Below are 21,901 nucleotides of genomic sequence, written 5' to 3' on the forward strand. Positions count from 1 at the left end.
CAGGTAGCTCACTTTTACCTATATAAGTCTCTGCTAAAGTCAGGTTTTACTAAAATTGTTTAAAAATAATTTCAATTTGTTATCCCTAATTATTGCCAATATTTATAATTTTATTACTTTTAGTACTAGTATAATTACTCATTGTACACTGTACTCTTCTGAAAAAATGAAATGTAGATGAGCCAAATATTTCCTGGATATTTTGTTAAAACTGCATACTTATCATATCTTTGTCTCTTTTGTTTTAAATTTATTATTTTTCTCTCTTTAAAAATAATGACTAAAACTTTCCAAAATAAAAATATACTTTCCAATTCTAATCATTGTCATAAAGATTTTTTTTTGAAACTCTGTGTTTATAGATAAAAAGATAAAAGGATAAAACTTTTAAAACTTTGTCCATGGAGGCTATATAATGCTTGGGACATTCTTTATACTTGCACTGTGATGACATTAGTTTCAATATGAAGGTCACTGAACTTTCCTATGACTCACATGGTGCACCTAGCTAAGCTGTGGGATTCTAGTGACCTGTAGCAACATGTAAAGTCACTTTTGCTCAATATTTTGTCTCATTAGCTGACTGCCATTGGCTTTCTTAATTCATGCTGTAGAAGATAGTTTCCTGTAGTACTGTAATAAACAGCCTCTCTTTTCAGATTAATCACTGACTTGGACTGGTCATTCTCATTCTGTGACAAGTTTTGCAATCATTGATTTCGATTCAAGCCTTGTTTTACAGCTTAATAATAGTAGCTACTAGTAATAATTATTATGATTATACTGCTATTCATCTTCCTATCTTCCTCCTTTTTTCCAAGTCCTACTGACATTCACTTTCCCTTAATGTGAAGGATAAAGGCTTTAAAGAATAGGGTTAGATTGGTTCCAGTTCAAGGTGGTAATATAGGAGCCTCCTGAACTTATCTTTTCCCATATAAACACCAAATCTACAGCTACAGAGAGCAGCTGTCTTTGAGAGAATTGTAGAAACTAACAGAATGACTCCTATGCATTAGTACATACATCTCCCTAAAGTCAGGGGAAACCTGCAGGTGCCACCTATGGTCTCTCACTTGGACTTGCCCCTAATTACAAACACCTCCCTGAAAGGAGCTTGCACACACGTCTGGCAGACCACTTTTGCCCCTGCCATTTAAAGGGCAGGTATCCAAATCAACAGGCTTTGATACCTAATGAGGCTTGTATTCATGAGTCCCACGGGACTGTAGCAAAGAAAAAGTTATTAATTGTACAGTAGCACCCTCAGAGGCTGTAGCAGTGCAGAAGGAGCAGACAAAACAACTCTCAGTTTCTCCCTGTAAGTAACATAACTGCATACTTTCCTGATTGCTGCCTGCAGGTCCAACTTCTAGTCAGCTTACGTCTAGGTGATGGTGGTAGTTATCCTTTTTGGGATACTGACAGGTTTTGGCTCACCTTCAATGACTGGGAGACACTAAGAATAAAGAAGGTAGATTGGGCAATCACAAAAGTTTAAGCCACAACCAAGAGCTCTGGTTCGGCTGTTCCATAAAGTTCATCTCCCACATGAGACTGTTCTGTTAAGACTGGGAGAAGTAGCTCTTTTATCTAATGTGCAGGAATCAGCCCCCGGAGAGTCAAGTAAAGTGGGGAAACAGAGGCATATGTTATGTTCCAAACTGAAGAACTAGAGAAACCTTCAGAAATAGACCTTAACGAAATAGGGATAATTGACTGACTTGATAAAGAGTTCAAAATAATGGTCATAAAGATGCTAATCAAAGTCAGGAAAATGATGCCTGAACTAAGTGGAAATTTCAAGAGTTAGAAAGTACCAAACAGAAATCACAGAGCAGAAGAATATGTTAAATGCACTGAAAAATTAAATAGAGAAGTTCAAAATTAAGTAGATCAGTTATAAAGGATCAGCAAACTTGAAGAAAGAGCAGTAGAATTCATCCAGTCAGATGAGCCAAAGGAAAAAAAATGATGACGAGTGAAGGTAGCTTAAGGGACTTATGGAATACTCAGTAGCAAAAATATACACAGTATGGAGTTCCCAGGAAGAGAAGAGAGAGGAGAAGAAAGGTTATTCAAAAAAAATAATAACTGAAAACTTTTCTAATCTGGGGAAAGAAACAGACATTTGTTTTTAGGCAGCCCGTAGGGTTCCAAATGAGAAGAATCCAAAGAGACTTAAACCAAGACACACTATAATTGTCAAAAGTTAAAGGCAGGTAGACAATCTTAAAAGTGGCAAGAGATAAGAGAAGAAATAAAAAAATTTCTGGAAACAAATGAAAATGAACAGACAACTGTCCAAAACCTATGGGACACAGCAAAGGCGGTCCTGAGAGGGAAGTTCATAGCAATACAGGCTTACCTTAAAAAGATAGAAACATTTCAAATAAAAGACCTAACACTACAACTTGAAGAACTGGAGAAACAACAACAAATAAATCCCAGAGCAAGTAGAAGGAAGGAAATAGTCAAGATTAGAGCAGAACTGAATGACATAGAGACAAAAAGAACAATTCAGAGGATCAACCAATCCAGAAGCTGGTTCTTTGAAAAGATTCATAAAGTGGACAAACCTTTAAGCAGACTCATCAAGAAAAAAAGGGAGAGGACCCAAATTAATAATATCAGAAATGAAAGAGGAGAAATAACAACTGATACCACAGAAATACAAAGGATCATCAGAAACTATTATGAACAATTATATGCCAAGAAATTTGAAAATCTTGATGAAATGGACAAATTTTTAGAAAAGTATAATCTTCCAACACTGAAGGAGGAAGAAACAGAAAGCTTGAACAGACCGATAACAGTTGGGGAAATTGAAGCAGTAATCAAGAAACTCCCAGCACACAAAAGTCCAGGGCCAGACGGTTTCCCAGGAGAATTTTACAAAACATTTAAGGAAGAGCTAACCCCTGTCCTTCTCAGACTATTCCAAAAAATCCAAGAGGAGGGAAGACTGCCAGACTCCTTCTATGAGGCCAGCATCACCCTGATCCCCAAACCAGATAAAGACCCTACAAAGAAAGAAAACTACAGGCCAATTTCGCTGATGAACATAGATGCTAAAATCCTCAACAAAATATTGGCAAACCGCATCCAGCAATACATTCAAAAGATTATCCATCACGATCAAGTGGGATTCATCCCAGGGATGCAGGGATGGTTCAATATACGCAAATCAGTAAACGTGATACACCACATAAATCAAAGAAAAGACAAAAACCACATGATCATCTCGATAGATGCAGAAAAAGCATTTGACAAGGTACAGCACCCATTTATGATCAAAACACTCAGCAAAATGGGAATCAATGGGGCATTCCTCAACGTAATAAAGGCCATATATGAAAAACCTACAGCCAATATCATACTCAACGGGCAAAAACTGAAAGCTTTCCCACTAAGATCGGGAACACGCCAAGGATGTCCGCTCTCACCGCTTCTTTTCAACATCGTATTGGAAGTCCTAGCCACAGCGGTCTGACAAGAGAAAGAGATAAAAGGCATCCAAATAGGAAAGGAGGAAGTAAAACTATCATTGTTTGCAGATGACATGATAGTGTACATAGAGAACCCTGTAGACTCTACCAAAAAACTCCTCAACCTCATAAGTGAATTTGGCAAAACAGCAGGATACAAAGTCAACATTCAGAAATCAAAGGCGTTTTTGTACACCAGCAATGCAATAGAAGAAGAAGAAATCAGGAAAAATATACCATTCGATATAGCACGAAAAAAGATAAAGTACCTAGGGATAAATTTAACCAAAGACACAAAAGACCTGTATGCAGAAAACTATACAACATTGAAAAAAGAAATTAAGGAAGACACAAATAAATGGAAGCATATACCGTGCACATGGATTGGATATCCTTAAAATGTCCGTACTACCAAAAGCAATTTATAGATTCAACGCAATCCCTATTAAGATACCAATGACGTATTTCACAGAAATAGAACAGACATTTCAAAAATTTATATGGAACCTCCTCGAATAAACGACCTCGAATAGCTGCAGCAATTTTGAGAAAGAAACACAAAGTAGGAGGGATCACAATACCGGACATCAAACTCTACTACAAAGCCACTATACTCAAAACAATCTGGTACTGGCACAAGAACAGACCCATAGACCAGTGGAACAGAATAGAAAGCCCAGAAATAAGCCCAGGTCTCTATGGACATCTAATATTTGACAAAGGGGGCAGAAGCATAAAATGGAGCAATAACAGCCTCTTCAACAAATGGTGTTGGGAGAGCTGGATGGCTACATGCAAAAAATTGAAATTGGATCATCAGCTGACACCATACACAAAAATAAACTCAAGATGGATAAAAGACTTAAATATAAGTCGCAACACCATCAAAGTCCTAGAGGAGAACATTGGCAGGAAACTCTCAGATATCCCACGCAGCAATTTTTTCCCTGATATGTCTCCTAAAGCAAGGGACATAAAGGAAAGAATAAACAAGTGGGACCTCATCAAAATAAGAAGCTTCTGCACGGCTAAAGAAAACATCAGCAAAATGAAAAGGGAGCCAACCATTTGGGAAAATATATTTGCTAATGATACATCAGATAGAGGTTTGATCTCCAAGATATACAAAGAACTCACTCGACTCGACTCCAAGAAGACAAACGATCCAATCAAAAAATGGGCAAAGGACCTGGGCAGATGCTTTTCTAAGGAGGAGATACAGAGGGCCCAGAGGCATTTGAAAGGATGCTCTGCATCACTAGCCATTAGAGAAATGCAGATCAAAACCACCATGAGGTACCACCTCCCACCAGTCAGAATGGCCATCATAAACAGATCCACAAACAACAGGTGCTGGCGAGGCTGTGGAGAAAAGGGAACTCTAGTCCACTGTTGGTGGGAATGCAGACTGGTGCAGCCACTATGGAAAGCAGCGTGGAATTTCCTCAGAAAGCTGAAAATGGAACTGCCTTTTGATCCAGCGATTCCCCTGCTGGGACTATACCCTGAGAACACCAAAACGCCAATACAAAAGAACCTATGCACCCCAATGTTCATAGCAGCACAATTTACAATAGCCAAGTGTTGGAAGCAACCTAAATGCCCATCAGTAGATGATTGGATCAAAAAATCATGGTACATATACACAATGGAATACTACGCAGCAGAAAGAAAAAAGAAGTACTAAACTTCGCAACAGCATGGATGGAACTGGAGAGCATCATGCTAAGCGAAATAAGCCAGGGGGCGAAAGACAAATACCATATGATCTCACCTATAAGCGGAACCTAACCAACAATGCAAAGAAGCAAGGCAAATATGACCAGCAACACTGAAAGGAAAAGAAATCAACAGAGACAAGAGGGAAGGAGGGGGCAGGGAAAGGGAAGGGAAGGGGAAAGTCAAGGAACATATAGCAAGGACTCATGGACAAAACCAAAGGGGAAGAGCTGAGGGAGGGAAGGTGGGAGGGGGCAAGGGAAAGAGGTGGGGGGAAGGCAGAGACAAATGTATTTAAAAAGTAAATAAATTAATTAAAAAAAAAAAGTGGCAAGAGAAAAACTTGTCATAAACAAGAGAACAACTGTAAGACTATCAGTAGATTTTTAAGCAGAAACTTTGCAGGCCAAGGAAATGAATGATGTGATATATGCACAGTACTAAAATAAAAGATTGTTAACCTTTTATTCTACTGAGTAAACTTGCTCTTCAGGTTTGAATGAGAGATAAAATATTTTCAGACAGTCAAGTACTGGGGGAACTCATCACCACTATGACAAGCCTCACACATAGTGTTAAAAGAATTCTTCCAACTGAATTGAAGGATGCAAATTAATAACAGGAAAACATAAGAAAGTACAATTTACTGGTAAAAGTAAATATGTAGCTAAATTAGGACTACTCTAATGTAATGGTGGGGGATAAATTAATTATAGCTCTACTATTAAGGTTAAAAAAAAGTATTAAAAATGACTGTAATGCAATAAATTGTTAATGGATACAATGGCAAAAAATGTAAAGTTTAGTAACAAAAACAAAATGTGTGTGAAGGAGAGTAGAAATATAGAGCTTTATCATGCTTTCAGAATTTCATTGTTATTAGTTTAAAATAGACTTTTATAAATACAAATTTTTATGTATGTCTCATGGCAACTACAAAACAAGAACCTATGGTAGACACACAAAAAGACAAGGAGAAAAAAACCTAAGCATATCCTATAAAAATTATCAAATCACAAAGGACAAGAATAAGAGAATTAAAGAACAAAGAAATTACAAAGAAGCAAGAAAACAGTTAAAATAACCATTGTAGGGCCATACTTATCAACAATTTTTTTTAAATGTAAATGGCTAGATTCTGCAATCCAAATATATAGGTGATTGAATACATCAAAATCAACAACAACAAGAGAAAAACAGGACCCAAATATATACTACTAAAAGAGACTCATTTCTGTTTTAAGGATACACACAGACTGAAAGCAAAAGGGTGGAGAAGGTATTTCATGAAAATGGAAAGAAAGGGAGCAGGAGTAGCTACATTTACACCAGCAAAATACTCATGAAACTAATAATGGTCATAACAAAGTCAAATATAATGATAAAAAGGTCAATCCAACTAGAGAATATTACATTTGTAAATATTTATACACCCAACTTAGGGGCACCCAAGTGAAAAGTGAATGTTAACAAACCTGAAGAAAGATAGAAGGCAATACACTCTCAATACCGCACTTCCAATAATGGGTAGAACATCCAAACAAAAAATCAATGGAAACATTGGAATTAAACTATTCTTTAGTGCAGAAGGACTTAGATATTTGCAGAATATTCTATCCAACAGTAGCAGAATAAACATGCCCCTCAAGCGCACATGAAACATGCTCCAGGATAGATCATTAATTAGTTACAAATCACGTTTAGTCAGTTTAAGAAGACTGAAATCATTTCAAGTATCTTTTCTGACCACAATGGTGCAAGGCTAGAAATCAATTACAGTAAGAAAACTGAAAAATTCCCCAAATATGTGTAGATCAAACAACATACTGGTAAACAGCCAATGTGTCAAAGAAGAAATCAAAGGGAAATAAAAATATCCTGAGTCAAATGAAAATGCAAATACAACATACCAAAATTTATAGGATGCAGAAAAAGTGGTTCAAAAAGGAATGTTTGCAGTGTATATGCCTATAATAAGAAAAAAAGAAAGCTAAAACAACAACCTAACTTTATACTTCAAGAAACTAGAAAAAAAGCAAACTAAGCCAAAAGTTAGTAAGAGGAAGGAAATGACAAAGATTAGAGCAGAAATAAATGAAACAGAAACTGAAATAGAAACTAAATTAGAAAAGATCGATGACTCTAAGAGCTTTTTTTTTTAAAAAAAAAGATAAACAAAACACAAAACTTTAGATAGACTTACCAAGAAATAAATAGGACTCAGAAAAAAATTAGAAAAGCAAGCAGAGATATTTCACTTAATACCATAGAAATATAAAGAATAGGAGCCATAAGAGGTTACTATTAACAAATATATACCAATGAACTTGACAACCTAGAATAAGTTGATAAATTCTTAGAAATATATAACATATCAACACTGAATAATAAGGAAATAGAAAATCTGAAGAGAGTAATTACTATTAAGGTGATTGAATTAATAATAAAATATTTCTCAACAAGGAAAAGTACAGAAGCAGATGGCTTCATGGGTAAAATCTACCAGATATTTTAATAAGAACACTAATTCTCACATTCTTCCCAAAAATAAAAAAGGAAGGAACACTTCCAAAGTAATTTTACAGTTTATTTGATACAACACAGAAAGCACAGAAAAGCAAAAATAAGCTTACACTAAAAACTTCTGTACAAGAAAGGAAACAAAGCAAAATTAAAAGGTAATTTAAAAAATAGGAGAAAATATTTGGAAATCATATATTTTATAAGGGGTTAATATCCAAAATATGTAGAAAACTCACACATCCCAGTAGCAAAAATACCATTCATTAAAAAAATTGGTATAAAAAATGGTAAGACCTCTGAAGAGATATTTCCCAAAGAGAACATGCAAATGGTCAACAGGTACGTGAAAAAGGGGTTCAGCATCACTAATTATCAGGGAAAAGCAAATCAAAACTACAATGAAATATCTTAATCTAACATCTGACAGAATGCCTATTAGCAAAAGGACAAGAGATAAATTTGGCTAGGATTTGAGGAAACGAGGATACATATAGTATTGGTAAAAATGTAAATTGGTATAGCAACTATGGAAAGACTGTGGTTTTCTTGAAAAATTAAAAATAGGGACTTCCAGTCAAGATGGTGGTATAGGCAGGCATGGCTTGCTTCCTCCCATGACCACATCAAAAATTATAACAAAAATAAAGAACAACCATTACTTAGAACTGTCAGAAATCAAGTTGAATGGAAGTCTGACAACTATGGAATTAAAGAAACCACATCCATCTTGACTGGTAGGTGGGCTGCAAATGCAGAAAGGGCTGCTCCCACACCCAGGTGTGGTGGATAAAAATCCGGGAGGGATATCTTGGGAGTGAGGAGTCCCAGCCCCACACCAGGCCCTGCAGCTCAGTGTTTCAGGGCCAGGAAGATAAGCCTCCACATCTTCTGGATGCAAAATCTAGCAGGGATTGAGTTGGTGGAAGAAATTGATGGAGCCCTGGGAGTTCCTCTTAAAGGATACACACATGGACTCACCTACTCGGACTCATTCCCTCTGTGCTCCAACTGTGGGGTAACAGCTTGAAAAACACTAGTGGCATACAGGGAGAAACTGAAGTGTCTGGCATCAAGGTGACCAGAGGCCATTGTCCTTTTCCTGAACTCTCCCCACACAGAGCTGGCAAGCTGGTGCCATATCTGAGACTCTATCAACATTGTTAACATTGTTTGACCTACCTTGGAGATCCTCTGAGACACCTCCCATCCCAACTTATAGGCCCACCCAAGCTATTTTTCCATATGAATGGCAGGTCTTGGGTTATGCTTCACAACTTCCTAAATCCTCTCAAACAAGCAACAACTTGCTTCAGTGAGCCCCAGACCTGGCACCAGCAACAGCCAGCCTAGGTTCACAGCTTGACTTCCCCTGGCAATCTCTAAGACCAGCACAAGTAGTAGCCATCTCAGATAGCTTTTTAGGTCAGGCAGGGTAGTCCAGGGGAAAACACATGTTGGGGCTGACCTTGCCCTGCACCATCTGGGTAACTGTGGAGCCCACGTACCCAGTGTGTAGCTACAGGCCACAATGGAGCATCATTATCCTGTCCCTGCCCATATGGTCCTCCACAGAGGGCAGAGGGTGGTGGTCAGTGGTAACAGCCAGTCCTTGTGGCAGACTGGCCTGGGTAAATCCCTCCCATTGACCTGCTAGCAGCAATCAAAGCTCAATGACAAGTAGAGAGTGTACTCAGCCCACACAAAGGGCATGCCTTGAGTACTCTGCTTCGGTGATAGGGGAGGCTGTGCCACTAGATCCTACAGCATACCTACCACGTTACACCATACTACCAAGACATGGAGTCATAACAGCTGTACCTAATACATAGAAACAAACCCAGGGAGGTTACCAAATGGAGGAGACAAAGAAACAAGGCCCAATGAAAGTACAGATAAAAACTCCAGAAAAAGAGCTAAACGAAATGGAGATAACCAATCTATCAAAAGCGGAGTTCAAAATACTGATTATAAGGATGTTCAGAGAGTTTAGTGAGGATCTCAACAGCATAAAAAAGATCCAGTCAGAAATGAAGCATACAATAATTGAAATAAAGAATAATTTACAGGGAAACAACAGTAGAATGGATGGTCCTGATACTCAAATCAATCATTTGGAAGGAACATAAGAAAGCAAAAAACAACCAATCAGAACAAAAAGAAAAGAGAATCCAAAAAAAATGAAGATAGTATAAGCAGCCTCAGGGGCAGCCTCTGGGACAACCTCAAGCAGTCCAACATTCTCATCATAAGAGTGCCAGAAGGAGAAGAGAAAGAGCAGCAAATTGAAAATCTAATTGAAAAAATAATGAAAGAAAGCTTCCCTAATTTGGTGAAGGAAATAGATACGCAAGTCCAAGAAACACAGAGTTGCAAACAAGAGGGATGCAAAGAGGCCCACTCCAAGACACATCATAATTAAAATGCTAAAAGTTAAAAGATAAAGAGAGAATCTTAAAAACAGCAGGAGAAAAGAAGTTAGTTACCTATGAGGGAGTACCCATAAGACTTTTAGCTGATTTATCAAGAGAAGCTTTGCAAACTAGAAGGGACTGGCAAGATATATTCAAAGACATGAAAAGCAGGGACCTACAGCCAAGATTGCTCTACCCAGCAAAGATGTAATTTAGAATCAAAGGGCAGATAAAGAGGTTCCCAGACAAGAAAAAAACGAAAGGAGTTCATCATCACCAAAACATTATTATTTGAAATGGTTTATATAAAGGGACTTATTTAAGAAAAAAAAGATAAAAACTATGAATAATAAAGAGGCAATAAATACATATCTATCAATAATTAAATTTAAAAATCAAACTAAGTAAATAAGAAGAACAGAGACAGAATCATAGATACAGAGTTTGTTTTGATGGTTGCCAAATGGAAGGCAGGTGTGGGGGAATGGATGAAGAAGTGAGCGTATTAAGAAGTAAAAATAGGTAGTCACAGGATAGTCATGGAGATGTAAATTTACAGTATAGGAAATGGAGCAGACAAAGAATTACTGCACATGGCCCATGGACATGGACAGTGGCGGGGCAATTGCCTGAGAGAGTCGGGGTGCTGGGTAAAGGGGACTAAGGGGGTGAATAAGGACAATTGTAACAGCATAATCAATATAATATAATTTAAAAAATTAAAAATAGAACTATCATATGATCCAGCAATCCTGGTTTTAGGTAAACTATATTCAAAAGAAAAAAAACAGGATATTGAAAAGATATCTATAATCCATTGTTTATTGCAGCATTATTCACAATAGGCAAGGCATAGAATATTATTCAGTCATGAGAAAGAAAGAAATCATGCTGTTGGTTACAACATAAATGGACCATGAGGTTATTATGCTAAGCTAAATAAGCCAGACACAGAGAAAGACAAATAGTACATACCATCATATATGGAATTTAAAAAAAGTAAACATAGAAAAAGAGTAGAAAAGTGGTTGCCAGAGGTCAGGGGTGGAAGAAATAGGGAGATGCTCATAAAAGATTCTCAACTTTTATCTACCAGGTGAAAAAGGTCTGAGGGTTTAATGTATAACCTAGTGACTAGAGTTGATAACTCAGCATTGTATCATTGAAATTTGCGAAGAGCAGGGCTTATATGTTCTCTCACTTACAAAAAAGATAAATATGTGAGGTGATGGGTATGTTAATTAACTATATGAACAGAATCCCTTCACAGTGTATATGTATATCAAATCACTGTGTACACTTTTAAATATCTTATAATTTAATATGTCAATTATACCTCATTAGAACTAAAAAAAATATATAGGGTTAGATCAACTTTTACTAATTTTACCTCAAGCTTAGAACTTGTGAAACTTACTATATAGAGTTAAACAATTTTAAGTCAAAATAGACATTGAATAAGACATTTGTTTTATGCTGCTGCCAATCAAATGGTAGACAAACAGGATGTCTAAGAGATAATAAAATAACTCAGTAAAGGATGCTTGTTTTGTAAATGTCTTAAAGATATGATAGCAATGAAAACATATTAGATTATTATTTTCCTTCACAAGGAATATCCTATATACTAACAACTCTTTTGCAATTTGGTACTCTGAGGCAATTTTCAGATACATTGGTAGTCCAATAAATTATTTGGACTACCAAATAAATTATTTGGACTATTAAACATACAAAATTTTTGGTCATTATTCTATAAACAGTGTACATGTCCTTTGTGCTCTTTTTGTCAGTCAGTTGTGTTGTTGGGAAGCATGTTCACCCATGGATCTTTATTAAAATTTTGCACAGACCTCGTGTGTGGCAGAAAACACTTGCTTTAATAGGTTGCGCAATCCCTTTTTATGCCAAGATATTAAATCCCGGGACCTCAGATGGGGAACTTTTTAAATGCTAGGGTGACAGCAAGTAAATGTTGGGTTTTACTGCAAATGTTGAAACACAAATTCACACTATTGAGGATTTTCTTCTTTCTAAGTTAGAATACTAGTAAAGATCCTTAAAACAAAAGAAAACAAACAGCAATAAGTAACCTTAGGCAGGGGTTTGGCAGGCTTGCAGTGGAATCCTCCAATAAAATCAAAATGTGGTAAGATTGGGTGAGGAAATTCAAAATCCCAATAGGTTCGAATGAGCCACATTTCAGCTTTCTCCATTAACTCAGATACTGTTGAGGGTCTACCTAAAGGGAAAAAAACAAACAGAAGGTAGAGGAAATGAGAGTATTTTAATGTAAATACTATACTAGGAAATTTCCTGAAAAGTGCTTGAAATAACATAGCCAAAATGTTTTGAAGTGTCTGTGGTTTGATAATACAATTATTTATACATTTGATAATACAATAATTTATACAATTATTATCCATATATAGACATAAATACATAAAATTTGCATGTTTTATGTTTATGTTCATATATATAAGACAAATTGCTAGAGAGAGACTTTCACCTCCAATGTGACATTCACAATCATAAACAATTATTAAATGTAAATAACAATAGAATTAAACATATTTGTTTACTCTGTAAAGCTACAGAAGCAACAGATGTAAATGTAAACATTACTTAAGCCCCTAAACAAGTAACCAAGGGAAACATGTTTCCTTAGAGTACACAGAGTAGTTTCTGCAATTTAGAAGCTACTCTCTTTATATTAATTTAACAAGAACTGTGAGGTTTTTGAAATTATAGCTCAATTCCTCAGACCTACAAATGCATTTGGTTCATTATAAGAACTTTATAATATTCGTTTATCTTTAATAATAATATTTGCAAATATTAGAAAGTTTTCATAAGATATGGACATAGGTTTCCTCCTTAATTTTGGTTCATTTTGTCTGTAATGGAGAGATATAATTAAAAAAATATAGACCACAAACTTGATTGTCCATACTGGAACAAGATTCTTGGCTTCAAAAACAAATGATTGGTAAGCACTTAGTGAATGAATATGTAATCATTAGAAACCTTGCATTATAAGTTCTTGAGCCTGGGATAGAATATCTCTCAACTGTAAAATAATTTTTTAGGCAATATGGCAAAAAGATTAATTTGAAATAAGATTATTTTAATTTAAAATTAATTTTAACTTTTAAATAAGGAAACTGAGGAGAAATAAGTGGGAACAATTAATTCAATGATCCATATACAGCTGTGCTAGAAATAAAGTAACTTAATCTACATTTCTGCTTTGATCAAGATATTTAGTGAAATTTCTAATGCCATTTTTTTAAAGAGGAAAAATTATAGTAAAATGGATTTGTTGGAAATAGATGCAGCATAGGGAATTTTTAAGGTAGTAAAACTACTCTTTATAATACATTTCAGTATAAATTTGTCAAAACCCATGGGGATGCATTAATATAATACCATGTGTGAACTACAACATAAACTGGACTTTGGACTTTGGATGATAATGATCTGCCAAAATAGGTTGAACGATTGTAACAAATATATCACTCTGGTGATATGTTGAAAATGAGGGAGTCTATGCATGTTTGGGGACAAAAGATATAGGGAAATCTTAATACTGCTGTGAACTTAAAAGAGCTTGAACAGTAAGTTTATGATTACCAATATTTTATACTGTTTAAGGAACAGTAAAGGAAGAATAAAACATTCTCTCAGAAAAGAAAACTAAATTATATTACAAACAAACAAAGGATAGATGTATAATTGCTTCTAGAACTTTTTAGTGCTTCAATTTGAGGTCTCTGATTTCAGGAGTGCCCTGTATTATTAATGGACCACAGGGTTAAAAATAACCTTGTAATTTAAGCATTTTTATATCTGTGAGATTGAAAAATCATTATATATTATTACTTAGTCATTTCTCTTAAGAAAGGCAAATTCCTCTGACTTTATATTTATACATATTTCCCAGGCACTAGCAAAGTTAGGGCTTTAAACTACCAATTAAAACATAACTTACCTAGTGTGTCAGTGTAAAACTGATCCCACTTCTTTTGATTGAATGTTTGGAACCAGAAGTCAAAATAAAGCGCATACAACATATTTTTTACCCTCTCCATGAACGTCATTTGATCACTTAATTCTGAGAAGATAACAGGTACGTAGGATGGAGGGAGTGGAAGTCCTCCACTATATCTTTCTATTTTATAGCCAGGAGAAAAGCGGAGACTGTACACAAGAGGTATTTTAAGTATCTCAGCCAGCAGCTCACCACAAAGTCCAATGGCATCTGCAAGAAGGACATCAAACCTTGTTTCTTGTAGTTTTGTCATAAGTTTCTTGTTCAAAACTGCATCTTTACAGAGCTTTTGCATAGAATCAGTATATTCCAAAACGATTTCTTGCATTAGTGAAAAGTAAGTCCAAAATGTATCTTTAGGCTGATGTGTCCATTTAGAGACCATGTTCATGAAAAGATTCTCAAACTCATCTTTTGTTAAGGATGAGGGATAAATCTCAAATTTAAAAGCAGATGGTTTATTGGGATCAACAAGAATCGAAGCTGTAGCTGTCAGGACAATCACTTCATGACCTCTCTGGACCAGTTCTTCCAGGATTATCTTCATATTGATCCAATGGCTGTATTCTGTGGGCCACACGAGCACCTTTCCACAACGCCCAGGGCTGAACTGACAACTCAGCTGTAATAGCAGCAGAACTGGAATCCACTTCATAGACATCCTGCAGGAACACAAGCCTTCTTTCTAAATTGATCCCTTCTGTTATTGCTCATGCTTATGTCCAAGAAGAAATCAATTGAAAATTAAAATATAACTTCTACGCCTCAAAGTAAATACATTATGCAAACAGAGCATTCGAATGGAAGTGGATAGAGCTAATATAGATGATCTTGTTTGTAAACATGTAGCTTTAATATCTGTTCTATGATTATGAGTGCTACCAATGACTTTGCATGTGCAAGTCTCCCATCTTATTTCTACTTAAAGGAAAGAATATAACCAGAATTAAGTAAATATAAAAAAGGGAAAGAAACCACTGGTATATTTAATAAATACAGCAAATCAGACATTTAAAAAGCTAGTACAAAGGTAAAAAGAAAAAACTGTATGTAAGCCAATGCAAAATACAATAAGTAATTAGGAGATACACAACACAAAAAGGTCTAAAACATGACATCAATAACAGAAAATGTGGAGGGAAAAGTAAAAACTAATTCTTATGGAATATATTTGAACTTAAATGCATATTAGCTTGAAGTAGATTGCTATAGATATTGAAGGATATAGATAAACTTTATGATGACTACAAACCAAAACTCTGAAAAATATATACAAATAACAAAGAAGGAATACAAACAAAACACTAAAGAAAAGCAGCAAACCACTAGGAAAGAGATCAAGAGAAGAAAAGAACAGAGGAGAACTATAAAAACAAAAAACTGTTAACAAAATGGCAATAGATACATACTTATCAATAATTACTTTAAATGTAAACAGATAATGTGCCAATAAGAATTTATAGAGTTGCTGAATGCATTAAAAAACATGTCCTATCTATATGCTTCTTACAAGAGACACTTCAAATTCAAAGATACATATAGACAGAAAATGGAAGGATCGAAAAAGGTATTCTATGCAAGTTGAAATGAAAAGAAAGCTCAGAGACCAATGCTTATATCAGACAAGGTAGACCCTAAAACAAAAATTTAAAAGAAAGGCAAAGGACATTACATAATGATAAAGAGGTCAATCTAAGTAGAGAATGTAACATTTGTAAATATTTTACACCTAACATTGGAGCACTTGAATATGTAAAGCAATTCTTAATGGATAACAAGTAAGAAATCTAAAGTAATACAATAATAGTAGGGGATTTTAATACCACACCCACATTAATGGATAGATCATCCAGACAGAAAAGTAATCAGCAAAGAATGGAATAAAATGTCACATTAGATCAGATCAACTTAATAGATATTTATGGAACATTTCATCCATAACATACAGAGTACACATTTTTTCAAGTGCCCATGGAACATTCAGCAGAATAGATCACATATCAGGCCAGAAAAAAGCCTCAAAGAATTTATGAAGATTGGAGTTATATCAAGCATCTTTTCTGACCACAATGGCATGAGACTAGACATCAACTACAGGAAGAAAACTGGAAGGAACATAAGTTCATTGACAAGCTCACAAGTTAGTGGAGACTAAATAACATGCTACTGAACAACTAATGGATCAGGAACAAGTCAACAAAAAAATCAAAAATACCCTAGAACAAATAAAAATGAAAACATAGCTTTTCAATATTTATGGGATGCAGCAAAAGCAATTCTAAGAGGAAAGTTCATAGCTATACAGGTCTACCGCAAGGAACAAGGAAAGTCCCACATACACAATCTAACTTTACGTTTAATGGAAATGGAAAATGACCAATGAAACCCCAAGTAAACAGAAGGAGGAAATAATTAAGATCATTGCTAAAATAAATGAAATAGACTGAGTTACACATTGTCGCACTGCCCGGCGTCTAGACAGGGCATGCCGCCGCCGGGGCGCGCTGCTTGGGTCACAGCTCGCTCTAACCGGGCCAGGCAGCAAACACCTCATAGTCAGTGACGGGGTGGGAAGGAGCGCGCTGCAGGGAGCACAGCGCTCCCTGAACCTGAGGGAAACTGGCAGGGGCCAGCTGAGATGGGAGCATGACTGAATCCTGTAGAGCCCATCCTGGGGTTGCCACGGATGAGGGGGGAGTAAACACAAATTGTTGCAAACACTTCTCTGCTGGGAGAGCAGACAGGGCACTTCCCTCCTACTGGAGAAGGCCATGGCACATCCCCCTAGTGGGGAAGGCCCTGTCGCCCTTTGTTCCAAGGCTTTTATTGAAAATCTTATCAGTGGGGCTAGGTAACAGGAGTGCATACGTAATCTCATTACATTAGTAAATTAAGTTTCATAGAGAATATATGCTTTTAAGAAAACAAGTGACAGGAATTCACTGATTTATATGGGTCTGAGAAGAGACCAGTATAAACAAAAGAGAATGAAGATAAGGGCAAGCGCCTTAATGATATAGGGTAAGGGGTGTAAATAATGTAAATGTCCTTCACAGCATGAGCTGACCAGAGATCTGAGGGAGGAACAGAGCACACTCTAAAGAATTTACTTTCAGGCCTGATTTCCTGGGGCCAAACCTGATTTACAGCGGACTCCTGAACTGCTTCGAGCCTGAGCCAGGTATAGGGAGGGAACCACCAAGAGATGAGTCCGCTGTTTGGCTGCAGTGAGGACTCCAGCCATGTCCATGCCAAGCTGAGAGGTGTAGGGGTCCTTCTCTGTGTCTCCCAATTTCTTGTCTGCTGTGTATAATCAGTCAATGCCTGGCTTAAGTTGCCCCTCCCCCGAGGGGTCTTACCCATTATTGACAAAGACCATCCATGGCAAAGCACAGAGGCAGAAGCTACGCCCTTGCTTAGGGCGGGGTGGGGTGGTGGGGGTCGGGCCAAGTCTCCTCAGGGGCCAGTTTCTCCAAGGCCTCCTGATTATTTCTAGCCTTGGACCTCCCCAGCCTGTTGGCAGGGTTACAGCTCCTGAAACCAGGTAGGGCATTTCCCAACAACATATCTAGCACAATGTCTGTGGAGCACTGAGGAAATTGTTTCCACTTGTTTCTCCTCAGTTTCTTTATTTAAAAATTAAACTGTTTTGCTATATTACCTGAGGGAATCTTGACAATTGAGCAGTATAATGGCTCTATCCCAGATTCAGGAACCTATTATTTGAGGTTTCTAATGATAACATTCCTTCGCTAAGTGCTCATAAATAATCTTTTCAAAGGCCTAAATTCTTATTGAAGAGTGGGTAATCAAATTATATTTCTATGTTTTCTGAAAATTATATCTCTCCATTAGAAACAAAATGAACCAAAATTAAGGGTGAGCACTTTTATTTTCATATTTTATGAAAACTTTTCAGCTTTTTTTTTTTTGCAAATACTTCTATTTAAAACACAAATATTATTAAGTTTCTAACATGAAGCAAATGAAATAGTAGTCATTCTCAAAAACCTCACAGTTTACTTGCAAAAACTATAAACAAGGGAATACCTTGCTAAAATGTAAAATCTAGACAGAATATTCTAGGGAAAGGCATTTCTGTGTGTACAGGAGGTTAATGAAGAAGTTGAAGTCACTCGTTTCATTGAATTAGTTAATTTTGAAGGTCAAAATCACAGAGTAAACAAATGTATGTTTAATTCTTTAGTTTTGAGATTAATAACTGTTTATGTTTCTGAATGTACTGATGTGACATTAAAGATAAGTCTATTAAAACAAATATGTGTATAAGATGAGGTCTGTCTGGAAAAAGTCCAGTCATTTTTAATATGATGAAGATGGTTTGCATGACATCGATATAACCTGGCAGCCAAGGAGAGTAGACTGGAATGCGCATGTGTGAACAATGATGACTTTGTTGTACTAGTCAGTGAGGGTAGTAGACGCTGTTGAGTGAGCATGTGTACTACTCAGCTCTGGCATTCAAAAAGACTGAGTAGAATGAATCTGTATCAAATTTTGCATTAAGCTTGAACATTCTTCCACAGAAACTATTTGGATGATTCAGAAGGCCACAACTAAGGGCAACTGGTGATTGGCAGCTTTATCACAACAATGCACCAGCTCATTTTTCATGTCTTGTGTGGAGTTTTTTTTACAAAACATCAAATCACCCATGTAACTCAGTCCTCCTATAGTCCAGATTTAGCATCCAGGGACTTCTGGATTTTCCCAAAACTAAAATCACCTTTGGAAAGGAAGAGATTTCAGACCATCAGTGAGATTCAGGAAAATACAATGGGGCACGTGATGGTGATGGGGAGAACTGTGTGAGGTCTCAAGGTGCCTATTTTGAAAAGCACTGAGGCGTAATTGTTCTATATTTCTTGTATATTATATCTTCTTCAATAAGTATCTCTATTTTTCATACTACATGACTCAGTACTTTCTGGACAGACCTCGTATGACTTGTATGTGTGTGTGTACATATTTGCATTGTAAAATCAATAACTTTCAAACACCTTTGGCTACATTACTCCAAGCTCCTTACGGGAAAGTTCCTGGTATATTCACATTACACTACTCTCATTTTATCTATATTTTGCTTTTTTGCTTTTTTTCCCCTTAAGGAAGTACCACTACCTTACCTGAGTTAATGGGAAAAGCTGAAATGTAGCTACTCAAACCTATTGGGATTTTGATTTTCCTCACTTACTCTTGCCACATTTTGAATTTATTGGAGAACTTTACTGCAAGCCTGCCAAACCTTTGCCTAAGGTAGACCTACCCAATGTTTGTTGTACTTTATACTTGTAGTAGGAATGACTCTGTGTTCTTCACTTAGAATGTCAGATCACACTGACAGGGATACAGGAATCTGGGTAAAGTGATCTGTACATAAGAAACTCATATGTTTTATACTGTTTTGAGAATTTGAATGTCATAATCATTATCGAATAAAGAGTTATATTTGGGAGACTTTGGAAACAGCCAGATAAATTAAGGCTTTCTTTCTTTAACACATAAGAAATTGACAGTAATTCATTAAAAGAATATTATTAAGCTGACTAGCATAGTCCAGAGTTGAGTGCTAGGTATACAGAGAAACAGTGGAGACACAATTTCTCCCCATAGATACCTGATATTCTTTTTTTAAAAAATTTATTTATTTTTTCAAATACATTTGTCTCTGCATTCCCCCCACCACTTTCCCTTGCCCCCTTCCCCCCTCCCTCCCTCAATTCTTCCCCTTTGGTTTTGTCCATGAGTCCTTGCTATATGTTCCTTGACTTTCCCCTTCCCTTCCTTTCCCCCCGTCCCCACTTTCCCTCTTGTCTCTGTTGGTTTATTTTCTTTTCAGTGTTGCTGGTCTTATTTTCCTTGCATCTTTCTATTGTAGGTTAGGTTCCACTTATAGGTGAGATCATATGGTATTTGTCTTTCGCTCCCTGGCTTATTTCGCTTAGCATAGTCCTCTCCAGTTCCATCCATGCTGTTGCGAAGTTTAGTAGTTCTTTTTTTCTTTCTGCTGCGTAGTATTCCATTGTGTAAGTGTACCATAGTTTTTTGATCCAATCATCTACTGATGGGCATTTAAGTTGCTTCCAACACTTGGCTATTGTAAATTGTGCTGCTATGAACATTGGGGTGCATAGGTTCTTTTGAATTGGCGTTTTGGGATTCTTAGGGTATAGTTCCAGCAGGGGAATCACTGGATCAAAAGACAGTTCCATTTTCAGTTTTTGAGGAAATTCCACACTGCTTTCCACAGTGGCTACACCAGTCTGTATTCCTACCAACAGTGTACTAGTGTTCCCTTTTCTTCGCAGCCTTGCCAGCACCTGTTGTTTGTTGATCTGTTTATGATGGCCATTCTGACCAGTGTGAGGTGGTACCTCATGGTGGTTTTGATATGTATTTCTCTGATGGCTAGTGATGCCGAGCATCCTTTCAAATGTCTCTGGGCCCTCTAGATACCTGATAATCTACTTGAAAAGTCAGAATATAAGAAATAAAATTTAGGTGAAGACTATTATGTTGGGAAATGCCTGGCCTGGTTTCAGGAGCTGTAAGCCTGCCAACAGGCTGGAGGGCCCCAAGGCTGGAAATAATCAGGAGACCTTGGAGAAACAGGCTTGTGAGGAGACTTGACCTATTCCCCTTTGCCTTGTGATGGACCTTGCCAAGGACGGCTAAGACCCCTTGGGGGAGGGGCAACCTAAGACAGGCCTTGGACAATATGGGCAGCAGATAAGAAACTGAGGAACACAGAGAAGGGGCAAAATGGCCCCCACACCTCTCGGCTTGGCTTGGACACAGCTGGAGTCCTCATTGCAGCCCAGAAGCAGTTTCCTTATCTCTTCATGGTTCCCTCCCTACACCTGGCTCAGGCTTGAAATAGTGCAGGAAAAACAGCCCTAGATCAGATCTGGCTGTTGCCAGGGTAATATGGCCTAAAAATAAATTCTTTAGAGTGTGCTCTGTTCCTTCCTCAGATCTCTGGTCAGCTCATGCTGCGAAGGACCTTCACATTATTTACATCCCTTGCCCTTTATCATTAAGGTGCTTGTCCCTATCTTCATTCTCTTTTGTTTAGACTGGTCTCCTCTTGGACCATGTAAATCAGTAAATTCTGTCACTTGTTTTCTTAAAGGTATCTATTTTCTGTGAAACTTAACATGCTAATGTAAATGTGTACATGTATGCATTCCTGTTGCCTAGCCCACTAATAAGTTTTTCAATAAAAACCTTAGAAGAAAGGGCAATGAGGCCTTTCCCACTAGGGGGATGTGCCATGGCCTTCTCTAGTAGGAGGGAAGTGCCCCGTCTGCTCTCCTGGCAAACAGAGAAATGTTTGCAGCATTTTGTGTTTATTTCCCTTCATCCGTAACAACCCCAGGATGGGGCTCTGCGAGTTTCAGAGCCCTGCCCCCACCTCTGCTGGCCCCAGCCGGTTTCCCTCAGGTTTCAGGGAGTGCTGTACTCTGTGCAGCGCTCACTGCCCCGACGCGCCCCTATAGCCACCTCACGGTGCGACAGTATTATAATAAGGAAAGACCACAAAGCTAGAAAACATCCAGCAGTGATCACAGAAAGAATTTTATGTCATTGGCAATTACCTGAAGGATGTGCAGTAACAAGAGGAAGGTATGAGGAGAAAGGAGACACGAAAAGCAAAGCAAGAAAAACAACACAAGCAGTTTCCAAGG

General features: G+C 37.1%; 1 protein-coding gene across 1 annotated transcript in view; it reads right to left on the reverse strand.

Moving 5' to 3' along the window:
* LOC129065545 (UDP-glucuronosyltransferase 2B31-like) overlaps positions 1-14,865 on the reverse strand; it is a 31,300-nt gene extending 16,435 nt beyond the window's left edge. Inside the window, exons 1-2 of the mRNA XM_054566817.1 lie at positions 14,133-14,865; positions 12,235-12,383 (exon numbers count right to left, since the gene is read on the reverse strand). Of these exons, the coding sequence (XP_054422792.1) occupies positions 12,235-12,383; positions 14,133-14,853 (870 nt within the window). The 5' untranslated portion in view covers positions 14,854-14,865. The remainder of the gene's footprint in view (positions 1-12,234; positions 12,384-14,132) is intronic.
* Between the last annotated feature and the right edge of the window lie 7,036 nt (positions 14,866-21,901).

The sequence above is a fragment of the Pteronotus mesoamericanus genome, unplaced genomic scaffold (genome assembly GCF_021234165.1).
Source record: "Pteronotus mesoamericanus isolate MK-2021 breed Mesoamerican mustached bat unplaced genomic scaffold, CSHL_Meso_final contig_180, whole genome shotgun sequence".
Taxonomy (NCBI): Eukaryota; Metazoa; Chordata; class Mammalia; order Chiroptera; family Mormoopidae; genus Pteronotus; species Pteronotus mesoamericanus.